At 38.0% G+C, this 12,821-nt stretch overlaps 1 protein-coding gene across 2 annotated transcripts in view; it reads right to left on the bottom strand.

Moving 5' to 3' along the window:
* fstl4 (follistatin-like 4) overlaps positions 1 to 12,821 on the bottom strand; it is a 228,075-nt gene that overhangs the window by 190,670 nt on the left and 24,584 nt on the right. For both annotated transcript variants that reach the window (XM_075486657.1, XM_075486658.1), the window contains exon 3: positions 7,236 to 7,269. In XM_075486657.1, coding sequence (XP_075342772.1) covers positions 7,236 to 7,269 — 34 coding nt within the window. The remainder of the gene's footprint in view (positions 1 to 7,235; positions 7,270 to 12,821) is intronic.

The raw sequence follows: 12,821 nt of genomic DNA, 5'->3' as shown, positions 1-12,821 counted from the left end.
AAATGCACTGTAAACGGGATCTCTAAGAAAAGCTCACAGGTCTCCAAATAAGTGCCTACCCTTTGCTTGCTGATTCACTCAATATGTCTGCAGCCACATAACCCAAGTCTGTTTTCAGTAAATCTGTCTGCACACCAGAAGGTGTGTTTGTGTGTGCATCCAAATGGACCCACTGCTGCAGCTTGTCCCAGTCAGATTAAAGTGTTATTCAGAGTGCCACTGTCAGTCCCTCTTACTCCCCTGAGAGGCTGAATGCCCTCCTTAAGCCCTTCATAGTTATCTGCTGGCACGCTCAACATGGAGCCAGCATCGTCTCTACGATACCCTTTTGTCTTTGACTTTCACACTTTCTGGTAATAATTATGATACCATGGAACTTTGCCTGTGAATTGGATCAAAGAGTCTCAGCCTGATCAAATTTATCTTCATGAGCATGTGAAAATTGTGAGATTTATGGTCATAACTTTACCTGAAGGTATTCTAATTTTGTATCCGTGTCTATAAAGGGGGGGGTCGGATTTTTAGCAAAGCCTGTTTCATTTGAGAATTTTGATTAACTCCTCCGTGACTCAATGAACTATTCGCTAAGTAATTTTTTACTGCTTTACAGCTAAATTAAATCATATTTCACAGAATTAAAATGCGAGTAAGATAATGACTGATGACTTACAGCAGGAAAAGTTATTTTTCTGCAAGTTTTGATTGCCTAGGATGATGCTGGGAGAGAAAAAATACATGTAACACAATCCTAATACAACATTTAGAAGCGTTTTTGTGTGGAAGTTTATCTTCAAGTATGAACATTGGGACTAATGTGAGCAAAAATAGCATCCCGATATTTGTTTCTATATTGAGAGTTATAACAGCATGTTCACAGGACGGAGGATGGACATATTTAACGTGTCTCATGGCGTGAAGGATACACACAATGAGTCCAGGTGAGGAACACTGAATGTAAAGGGAAATAAATCAAATAAAGGTTGTTATGCTTGTAATCTATTGCCCTATGACAGGTTGAGTATGCGCTAGCTCCCCATGACCCTGAACAGTGTGAAGCAGCTATAAAAAATGTATAGCCTGCTCTAATCTATCTATAATATTTTAATCAGTGACTTATTTCTCTCTGCTGCCCAACACGGTCTAACATTTAAATTACATTATGGCAACAGTAGCAAGGCATTTAAATGAAGCAAATAATGTTTTTGTTTATGATATCACTCAAACTAGTAAACAAGTATTATGTACTGAGATGGCTGCCCAAGCTTATGTTCTCATAATCTTACCAACATTACTTTATAAAGACATGCCAAGTTGAAAGTGTTGTGTACAAGTGATATAAGAAGAAAAAAATAATTGTTTGCAAGGAATGCATTTTCAATCAGCGATCACTTACAGCAAAAGATTAAAAGAATTAAAAAAAAAAGCCATTCAAATCACTAACTTGTGGGATCTCGATAAAAGCAAACATTTAAGAACCCACAATTAGCTTTTTCTTCAGCAACCTTTCGGCAAAGGCATTCATGTCTGAATGAAACAACATTGAGTTATTTTCAGTACTTGACAACAAATTGGCATAACTGCTGCCAATGCAGCTATTTTTGGAGGTTATTTATCAGAACTCTTTCTCAGGGGATTATGGTTTCTTTACAAGGCAACTTTCTTTTAGTTGAAATGGAGCGGTTTTGCGTCCTGACCTTGTAAACCATGATTTCCTTTCAGTTTTATCAGGTGTTTTCCATTACTTTTGACAGACTAGTTGAACCACATACAGCTTCTATGTCTGCTAAACAAACCAGAATCAGATTTACATCACCAGCTGCCATAGGAAGGTTGTGTCCTTTTGAATATGTTAGCCATTAGCTCACAGCAGCATCAATCAACATCATCGGCCCGATTTATCGTATTAGTGAGAATTTCCTCCACTTCTCTGTGGACAGGGTCATTATTAATTGCTTATAGAGAAGATTCATGTCAAGTTCTTAATTTCACACGTCTAAGGTTTACTTGAAATATGGCTGGTAAATGTCTGCAGTGAGCCAGCAGAGGGAATTTTAAGCACTTAAACTACAAGAATTATGTTGCACCTAAGACCATGCGTGTGCTTTCTGTCAGTTAATAAACCAGCCCTGTTAAACTAACCGTCGGCTTTATTGACCAAGGACATATAAAGTTGGAAAGTCAAGGTACAAATGTTACAAGTCACAGTGAGGGAAAGAAATTATTGTAAATCTCAAATTTCAATTGACAAAAAGGGACACATTTTGTGCCATGACAAGGTTGGTGTGTCGCTAGTCCTCTTTTCCTCATCTTTTCAGTTTTGGTCAAGTTTGATTTTGCCTTTGATTCCTCTTCTCAACAGTTCGACAGACACGTACACTCTACCTTGTGTCTGTCATTATGACATTGAGTCAGAGCATGGTAAATAAAAGACACTAAACTCGACACATGTTAACTGGCTGAATAAGTAAACCAGGAGATGATTTTGGATCTGTCACATTATCTTTTCCTCACCTCTCCTTCATCCCAGATTCTCTCCGCTTCCTCCAGCGTCCTCTCTCCTTGTCTCCTCCCAGCTTCCTCCCAAGTCATTTGCTGCTTATTAGAGTCTCTCTGCAACCTTGTCCCATCTAATTCTCACCCAATTACAATCTAAATGAACCACAGGACTGCTTAACTTGCTTTGCCTCTTGCCATTGTTTAATTTGTGACGGTAACAAACTCTGATTAGGCCTCGGCAAAGGTTCATAAATTAAGCACTCAAGAACGAATTAATCACTATTCCCTGGGAAGATAAATGGGTAGTATTCAATTTTTCCATATGGATCCCACTGACAAGAATAACACCATGTGAAAAGAATATTCAATGACAATGGCTGTGTATTTTCCAGGCAGTGACATTTTGACTGGGAATGGCTCACCAGCCAGCCGACCCTCATACGCAATATATGCACAGAAGCAGGTTTCACTCGTAGCATGTGACATCCACAGGTAAAACTGGGCCAATTTGATTAATGTCATCGTTTCAACATGAGGCTCCTAGACACCACTATTACAGCAGAGTGAAATGATGGGTGGAAAGTTAAAATAAGGTAAAGAAAAAAATGGAAATTGAGCCTTGAGGTGGTTAAAAAGAGATTCAGGATAAAAGCAAGAGGGAAAAAAGTAAGTAATTGTGTGACATCCTGATAAATTGAAAATGAGAGAAGCTACTTGGCAATGACAGTAAAATCAGACAATCCCAAAGAGCTCTGCTGATAATCATCCAAGGAAAAGGAGAACAAAACAAGAAAATAAAGTGCAATAGCAACAGTGGATCTATTTTAGAATACAAACAGGCAGCAGATAATTAGTCTCAGGGGGAAATCAGGGAGGGAAAGAAAGCTCAAAAATATTGAGGAGCCAGTCTTTAAATGACATGACATTACAGGCCTGTCAGAAAGTTTTCCGCTTCCCTCTTTTAACTACTGCAAGTTTTGTATATGTGACATACAGTTCACAGTTCAGAAAATATTCACCATTTATGGCTTCAAGTGGTTTACTTTATTTTGTTGTCCCACACAAAGCGCAGGCCTGCATTTAAACCACATAATTCTACTTTTATTCAACATGTAGCAGGAGCTGTGACACCACAGCTATCCCCCATGTTGACTTGATATGTGGGACCTCATTTTTCAACAGCTTCGACTGTGGGAGACTAATTTGTCCATGTAAGAAAAGGCGCAGGTGCTTAGCAAAAAGAAATAAGTTATCTAGAAAAATACAAAGATCAGAAATATGTGGGGTTACATTTTTCTGATTAAAAAAAAAAAGCAACTAACTGTGGCAACGACAAGATCGTCGCCATTAATCAAGTTTTGTTTCCTGCAACGAGCTAAAGCTAACATCCTTTTTAAACCTGTTAGGTCATCTACTGCCCTCACTCATTAAAGTGCGATTATCAACTTTTTTTTGGTATGCATTATAAAATGTATCTCATTCTGTAACTCTTCACATGAAAGCATTTTTTTTTAATGGTTTAGAAATCATCTATTTACAAAGATGCATGAATAATTACCAGGGAATACTGCAAATTGGAGCTGCTTTTATGTTGGATATTCAGCTCAGTAATTATGTCCGGTGTGAAAATGAAGGCTGTTCATTTCACCATGGGAAGATTAAAAGAAAAGAAAATATAATGCAACAACCTCTGCAGACAACATTATAATGTATTCACAGATAGCTGCTAGTTAATGAATCCTGCTCAGGTAATGCGCTGTGTACAAGGAGTGCTGACTCGAGCAAATGTCAGGTATTAGAGAGACACCCCATTGCATCTTGGTACTTGTAAATGTAATGCTTTTGAATATCAGTATCTTGTTTAAGCAGATCCATTCACTGAGCCTTCTGCTTTTTTTGTCCACACTGATAGTGTTGAGACAAAAATAACTAAAAAAGAATCTAAATATACCTGAAGAGGCAGATGCTTATACATACTGTAGATACTGTAAATGTATATGATATAGATGCTGTCCATCTATCTATCTATTACACAGAGGTGGCAAGAAGTCACTGTTTTGCAAGTCACAGGTAAGTCTCAAGTCAAGTCCCAATTAAAGACATGTGAGTCCCAAGTCGAGTCCAAAGTCAAGATTTGGAAGTCCAGAGTAAGGTCTAAATCCTAAACAATGAGTTCTTCTCATGTCATCAGACCAAATATTTAATCCAAATGCGGAATAATAATAGATAATTTCCAAAATGAATAATTGTCTCTTAAAAGGTGCATTTAAAGTAAGCAGCAAGTGCAACTGAACTTGATCAACAATAAAAGTGCTGGGTTTGCATTTAACAAATATAACCCAGGTTACAAAAACAAAATTAGACATATGGATTAAAAGCCTCCATTATTAAACTAGCAACCTAGAACACTCACTTATCCATTAAGCTAACGTTAACTAGCCACTAATCACCATGACGGCCTTAACTTACCGCTCTTTATGTAGCTTCAAATGTCGAACGAAGTTGGACGTTGTTGCCTCGCGTCTGTAATTGTCGACCTGCACGTTTTGCATACTGCGGTTTGCTTCTTGTTAACCACTTGGTCATTTGTGTAACCAGGATGTCCAAAGTCCTGCAGGTTTTGGATGTTTTCCTGCTTCAGCACGCCTGAATCAGATGAAAGTAATCTCTTCAAAAGATTTTTAAGTTCTGCACAAGCCTGCTAATGATGCCTTGATCTGAATCAGGTGTGCTGAAGCAGGGAAACATCTAAAACCTGCAGGACATCGGCCCTCGAGGACCGACTTTGGACATCCCTGGTGCAAGCAAGCGAAATGACCGTAGACATAATTTTTCCCAAATGGGACCCAGTAACATCACAGTATATCTTCATACATCTCTTCTGTCACTTCACTGTATGTTGCGTTGGGTCTGGGAATTCTGGGTAGTTAGTGTAAACGAACTAGAAATTAATGAAGTTAATTAATTAGAATTTTTAGTTTGGTTTATTTGAATAAGGTATTAGAAATCTTTTTTCAAAAACGACACAAAGTACGGAGCACAGCAAGTGCCATCAGGAGAAAAAAAACTCCCTGTGGCTATCTGTGCACACGGATTATTCAACTGTTTTCCACCGTTTGCTTTTTTTCCTGGTGGCACTTGCCAGGCTCCGTGATAAAGCTTGTTGTTTGCTGTGAAAGTCAAAAGATGTCATTGATATTAAAGTTCGAGTCGAATTGAAAGTCCTTTTATGACTCTAGCAAGTCAAAATCGACTCTGACTCGAATTTGAGTCCATACCTCTGCTAATCCATCCATCTTTTATAGTTCTAAGTGCGAGTTGTACGCGTAGGTCTGGACTGAGAAAATCAATGACAATCACACGAAACAAACTTGTGGACACACGGGATCAACTTTCAACCAGTCTCCTCAATGCACTTATGTCAGCACTGACGTCTGTGAAAACACATAGAGCAAGATACTGTGTTTCTGTGAATGTTATTTCTAAAGAAAGGAAACGAACTGTGTGCTCCAAGATAAGAATTGTAAGAGGCATTTGAGCAGTGTAAATACGGCCAGAAAAGCAATTCTTGTGTAAGAAATTACAATGCTTCACTCGGCAAAATGTTATAAAGAAATCAACCCACAAACATCCTGAGGTTAAAAAAAATGAAAAGGAAGAAAAACTAACCATGTACAAAAAAAATCCTCTGGGTAGTGCTTGGCTCGGATACAGGCAGGCAAAGAGAACTCAGACTGCAAGCAGAAATACTGCACTTTGGAGATGAAGACAACACATCATAATGGGCCTCGTGCTTACAGCTTAAGTCACTTGTCAAGTAGGAAGCAGTCTGCTCTGGAAAAATTGCCGCTACAGTAACTTCCCCCAGTCTCACTGTCGAGTCCTACAATACACAAAACTGCAGTCCAAGAAAAGCTTGTGCATATTAAGCCATATGTAACACATCATAAAGACTTCATCTTCATTAGCACTTCTAATGCAGCTACACTGGCAATAAGAAGCACACTTGCAAACATTTCCTCTCACAGCAATTCAGCTGGCAAGTCAAATCGAAAACAGTAAAGCCATCAGGAGTGGAAAAGTTTAATAAGTCTGTAAAACAAACATTGACTGGCTATTATAAGAAGCATATTCTCAAATGGCTGCTTGAAGAGAAGCTTGTTGGTCTCTTGTGACATCTTTAACCTTACGAAACAAAGTCTGAAACAAATGTGTATTCATCTTCATTCTTCACAACAGAGAGGTTTTTGACTGTGAATGACTCATTTCAGATGCCTTTTTGTCTGTTGAGTTGTACTCCTGATGAAAATTCTTACCAAATCTAAACTACACTTTTCATTTCCAAATGGTGTTTGATGCAATAAAGTGATGCCTGTAAGCCCCACCACGAGTTGGTAGATTATCTCTTGGCATGCATCCCACTGAAATGTTTCCCAAACTTGAACTTTAATCAGACATGCCTTCCCAAAAGGTCTGAGGACTGTTGAGAAATAAATGCAACGTGGTAACAACTGGGATTTCTTATTTTTGTCGCACTTTATCATTATTAGAGCTTTCCCCGTGGTCCATTTTATGGGAGCCATTTAGAGTTAAATTACTTGCTTTGAGCATTTCCCAGTAATCAGATGACCAAAGTGTATGCCAGACTAACAGCAGAAAGGGAAAAAAAATAGTAATGGAGCACAACATGGCATATCTTGAAAAATGCTGTTTGGTTTGAACACAGTAAGTGTACTCACATTGATCGATGTTCCTGTCTGCTTTTCCCTTTTCCTGCAAACAGAGAACACACACAAAAGTGGTTATTGCACAAACTTGGGAGTGAGGTGGAAAACATAAAAGAAAACGACCATTCGTTACTCTGGCTTTCCCTCTTTCCTGGACAAAAAGACAGACGATGGCAGAAAACTAAACTAAGCAGATGGATACAGTATTAAAACAAAAAACAATCATGTAAGAGAAAATAAATAGGTGGTGGATGATAGAATATAAACAAGAGAACTTCTGCAAAAGAACAGGTTCCAGAGTTCAGAATTCAATCATCCTGATGGGAAATACACTCGTCAACATCCTACAAGATGCCAGTTGTCACATTATTGTCCTGCAATGTTTTTCAAGATGTCAGCCAAGTGATCCCAGTAGGATAAACTGTGAGTCGTATTCCGTTCTATCTGTAAGTAGGATATTGACACGAAGTTTCAAATTAATGTCATGTTACTGTCATTCATGGACCCCCAAATATTTACATAATAGCTGGTATATGATTGATGGAATGAATGACATGCAGGGTAGATACGTAATATTCAGGATTCACATTTAAGTGAAACGGAGAGAGCAGAAGCTGGAGGTTAACTTTTCTTGGGCATAATTGCAGTGTCAGAGATAAAACTGATAATGTGCAAGAATATGATGGTCCCACCTTCATAACAAGATATCACAGGCAATGGAGACTTCAAGTGACAAACAACACGAATGTGTAGCAGTAAATATGTGGTGTTATATAAGTGAAATTTTCAAAAACCATCTGGTTTGTGAATATGAATAAAAAAAGAAACTTAGCAGACATCTTCTGCAGTTTCTACCAGTAGCAGCTGACTTGTTTATGTGTGGTGCCAATCTATTTCTTTATGCACAGGGTATAAACGTTTTGATGTGCACTGTGTGCTCATTAGTGCTTAATCACGTGTGCTTGTTGCAACATAAGGACTTGCATAAATGTATGTCAACTCTGGCTGCAATTTATTAACATAGGCAGGGAAAACAAGCAATCGCCGAGCTGTCTAAAAATAGAAAAAAGATGGCTATTCAGTCCAACGCCACTTTTAAAGAAGCCAATATGTGGCAGCATTGAAATGTTGTGACATTTTGCATTCTCGTCCCTCTGCGTGGATGCCATCGGTAATGAGGCTCAGTGATAAAACGTGTACGCGTTTGTGAGGCCCCCTTTGGCTTCCCAGGAGAGCAAGTCTCATGAGAGACGCAGCGGTTTTAATGCTCCCTGTCATCGCTCCATCTTTGCGTCTACATCTCTCTCCCACACTCCCTCTGCCGTCTGTCCATCTTAATTGCAGACATGCTTCCTCATGATGGCAGGATAAAACAGAGTGTGCTCATCAGCACCGCCTTCCATCATCTTGAGTGCAGCTGTTTGATCAATTGACTAAAGAATCAAACCAACCATTCAGGTGCTTCTCTCTAAAAATACTTTCCGTTCTGTTCTGTGACTTAAAAGAGTCCTTTGTTGTCATTGTAATTCAGACACTAATATTTAGGGGATCTTCGTGGCACAAAATATTAGTTTAGCTCTATTGGCAGCCACTGCATTGTGCATAATTATCAGGAGGCTGTTTGTATTTTTTACTTCCTGTAAGAGCCACAGTGTTGCTCTCAGTGGGTGGAGAAATTGAAATGGTTCCCTCCAGAATTTCATCAGAGCAAATAAGACAAACCCACCGGGTTGCTCTAAGGTTCTTACGTTTTCCTCTCCAATATTTTCTCCTTATGCACTCTTACGTAACGTTACGTAAAGTTTTTTTTTTCTTTACAATCCTATATGCGCAATGGGGAAGAGAGATGATTCAACACCTTTTAACCTCTGCAGTCTGAGGCTGTTTGCATGACTTAAACTGCCTTTAGTTCTGGGTTTGTGGCAGTCTTAGTCTGATATTACAGAAACACATTAAATGAGCACAGCCTCTTCACACTGCGTAATTCCGTGAGCCTTTTTAATGTGCCAACATTACATGTCAGTACCACAAAAAGTGACAAGCTACTTCTCCCCTGACTTGGTTAGCAGGGTGATAAGTCCCGCCCGAGGCAGCTGAGACAACACCATTTCTGAAAAGGTCAGAGATTTGTTGACTTCTGTTGTTGTACATACATAAGACAAAAGGATTTTGACCATATTATTTGTCAGTTCAGGATTATTGGGAGGGAGAGAGAAGTCTTCTTATATTCAGGGGCTACATATTTACTTTTCCACAAAATTAGATCTTCTTTTTAAGTACTACATACTCTTTTGTAGCCTGTTTCTAGTCACTCCTTCTGAGATGCCCCTACCCTGTAAGTGTGTTTGTTGTCAACCACAGCCAATCTGCATTTAATTTGAAAGCAATGTAAAATGTTTGTCTACCACCAAGAAAAATAAAATTAGAGGTACTGGTGCCCAGTAGATACAATCTCCCAACAACTTATCTAAACCAAAGAGAAGTTCAGTCCCACAGAAAAGAGGTACTGTACAACCAAAACAGCAATTAAAAAAAACTTTTGACCACTTTGCAAGAGCCTGGGAGGAGGGAGTCTTAAAAAGAACAAGCTAAACAAAATGTAGGATTTACATACTATTGTGTTTCAAGCTTTACTTTTACAAAAGGAAAGACTTCTGTTTTAACTGCATTCTATGATAACATATTCAACATTAACAGACTTTTGAATGAGTTCAGGCAGATATAACTTTCTTAAAAAACTCATATGCCTGGAGGGAAAAATGTGCAAACAGAAAAAGGGTATGTTTAACTATGAGACTAAAAGACAATAAAATATTGAGTATTTTTGCTTTCATATTATAGTCACCCATGATAAGAATAAGCCTGTGCCATTTATATTTCTCGTCACCCAGATATTCTTAAAACAAATAATTAAGCCACACGGTTTAGTCAAAGGTTCCTTCTTTATAAATAAAACTGAAAATATAAATGTTCTTAGCTTTGCAGACTAACAACAGCATCATTTCAACACTTTTTTAGAGATATTTAGGTATTTTTATGATTTTAAGAGCAGTTTACTTCTGCTGCACATAGTTTGAGTTCATTGTTGAGTAGTTGGGTATTTTAACAGCAATTGTTTACTATAATAAACAATCCAAAAAAAAAAAATCAACCAATTTATCATTAAACTAAATGGTGTGCCACGGCACTACAGAGCCAATCAGAAGATAATATTCTGTGGCTTGGCAAGAGTTGGAGAACTTGGTCTGCGTTATAAATAAAGATTTTAATCTTTACTGTTGCTTCACTCACTAAAGAATAAATTATCCAACTGTGAGCAGATTAAAATGAAAACATACTCCAAATGTCATGGTATTGTAGTGCTATTGAATTCACGGTCTGCTTCAGATTTGCCTTTTTTAGTAGCTTAGGCAGCAACAGAATTTAAGTGTACAACCTCAATAAGTTGGTTACAACCTTTTGAAAAACTACTACAAATAAATCTCTGAATGCTACATGCTTCCATCCAGGATGCCATTTAAACACCTACATGAAACAAGACTCTGACTCTGTCTCCTCAGAAACTGACATTTCGTGCGAAAGCAATTTGAACAACCACAATTCAAGCCAAGCTGTGTCTCTTATGAAATGTGCCAGAAGATGCTCACTCTTTTAAATGTGTAGCTATGCAGATACCTTTCTTTCAAAGACCAATACGGCTGCATATGCCCACCTACTCTCCGTACATTTCTCTCTAACTCTTAAGTCTATGAGCAACAACAAGATGCTCTGCTAAAATAAGATGCCTATATGCCAACTAGAACTGTGATTTGAATAAACAGCCACGATTACAGTATAGTCCAGGAAAAAGAGGATATTGATGCATGGTAATTTAGAAGCAATGGTCAAAGCAAGAAAGGAAAGTCTAAGTGTCTGTGTTTTCACTAGATGCATCAATCTACATGTGACACTGGCATTAATGTCTGCAGCGTAAGAGAAAGAGATCTGTCTTATCTAACAGCAATTCACCAAGGCACTGAGAAGCTACTTAATGAGCTAAATGAAACAAAGACAAAAATTTAAAAAACAAAAGGTAACACATGAAATACTCCCTCGGTTTTAAGTTTGATGGTCTTGAAATAGACCTACAGTCTGACAAACCCTGAAAAAAACTGAATCTGGAATAGTTTAATGTTCAAATGACACTAATCTGTCCCAAACGCAAATGTACTTATAATTGTCCCTCTCTTTGAGAAGCAGTCACAAGCTAAAGTTCCAGCAAGTTTTAAATATTTTACATGCTACCAGATGTAGTACTTGGTAATTAACATGCTCATTACCTCCCCATAGATAATGCACCACAACAGGTGGAATCCATTTGCCACTGCAATGCATCCACAACTTCTTTCATGAATAAGCTCTCAAACCAATAATAACATATCACTGCCAAAAAAATCAGAGATCATAAAGTTAAACGGAGTAATAGATTTAATGAGAATGGAAACTCTGAAATAACAAGAAAATGATTCGCTGCAATATATTTATTGTATTTGGCTAGTTCGTTCATGGGCTGCATGGTGGTGTGGTGGTTAGCACCATCATTCACATTATCTCACAACAAGAATCCCAGGTGGATGGTTCTTTTATCAATAAGCCCATACATTATACATTGTATTATACTTGGGAATTAGTTTAGATTTGTGGATATTTAGTAAACTCAAAAAAGCTATGGTAAAAGTTACGTAACCCTTTCCTTGATTTGAGATTATAAGAGTAAATTATCATGGCAATTACGAGACAATCCATATGTCAACTATTGAGATATTATTGGAATGTTGACATTAAGAAGTTGTTAAGAAGTTAAAGTTAAAGACTGAACATTAAAAAAAAAAAAACATGATGATGCAGAGATAACTGAACGAACTGTGCGACTAATTTTAATTAGTGCTGGGCAAGTTAACTCGTTATTATCGCGTTAACTCGTTAATTATTTAACAGCGATAAATATTTTATCGTGCATTAATGCAGGTTTTATTTATTTATTTAAAAAAGAATATATATATATATATATATATTTTTTTTAGCTTTTGTGCCTTTAATGGATAGTAAAGTTCAGACAGACAGGAAGCATGGGGCAGAGAGAGGGGGAACAACATGCAGCACAGGGCTGTCCGATGCAGGACTCGAACCGGGGCCAGCTGCAGCGAGGACTATAGCCTCTTGTACATGGGGCACCTGCTCAACCCACTACGCCACAGACCACCCCTGTTTTATTATTTATTTTATTATTGTAAAAGTCTGTTGCTCACAGGCTTTAATTTTGTAAAAGTCTGCTGCTGTCTGCCGCGGAACCGGAAAAGAAAGTAATTGGCGGATCCACCAAACATGGAGAAGGGTACGGAACTTTTACTCGGCCATTTTCATTTTAAAGTTCTTCCAGATGGCGGAGTCGACAGAACCAAAGTCATCTGTAAACACTGCCAAGTTGAATTGTCTTCTCACCGTAGTAGTTCCAGTCTAAAATATCACTTGAAGGCAAAACACACAACTGATAGCAGCAAGTAATTCAAGGAAACACAGTGGAGCGAGGCTTCTACATAAAAACTACATAGAAATGCT

This window comes from Odontesthes bonariensis, chromosome 16 (genome assembly GCF_027942865.1).
Source record: "Odontesthes bonariensis isolate fOdoBon6 chromosome 16, fOdoBon6.hap1, whole genome shotgun sequence".
Classification (NCBI taxonomy): domain Eukaryota; kingdom Metazoa; phylum Chordata; class Actinopteri; order Atheriniformes; family Atherinopsidae; genus Odontesthes; species Odontesthes bonariensis.
This window is presented reverse-complemented; position numbering and strand designations above follow the sequence as displayed.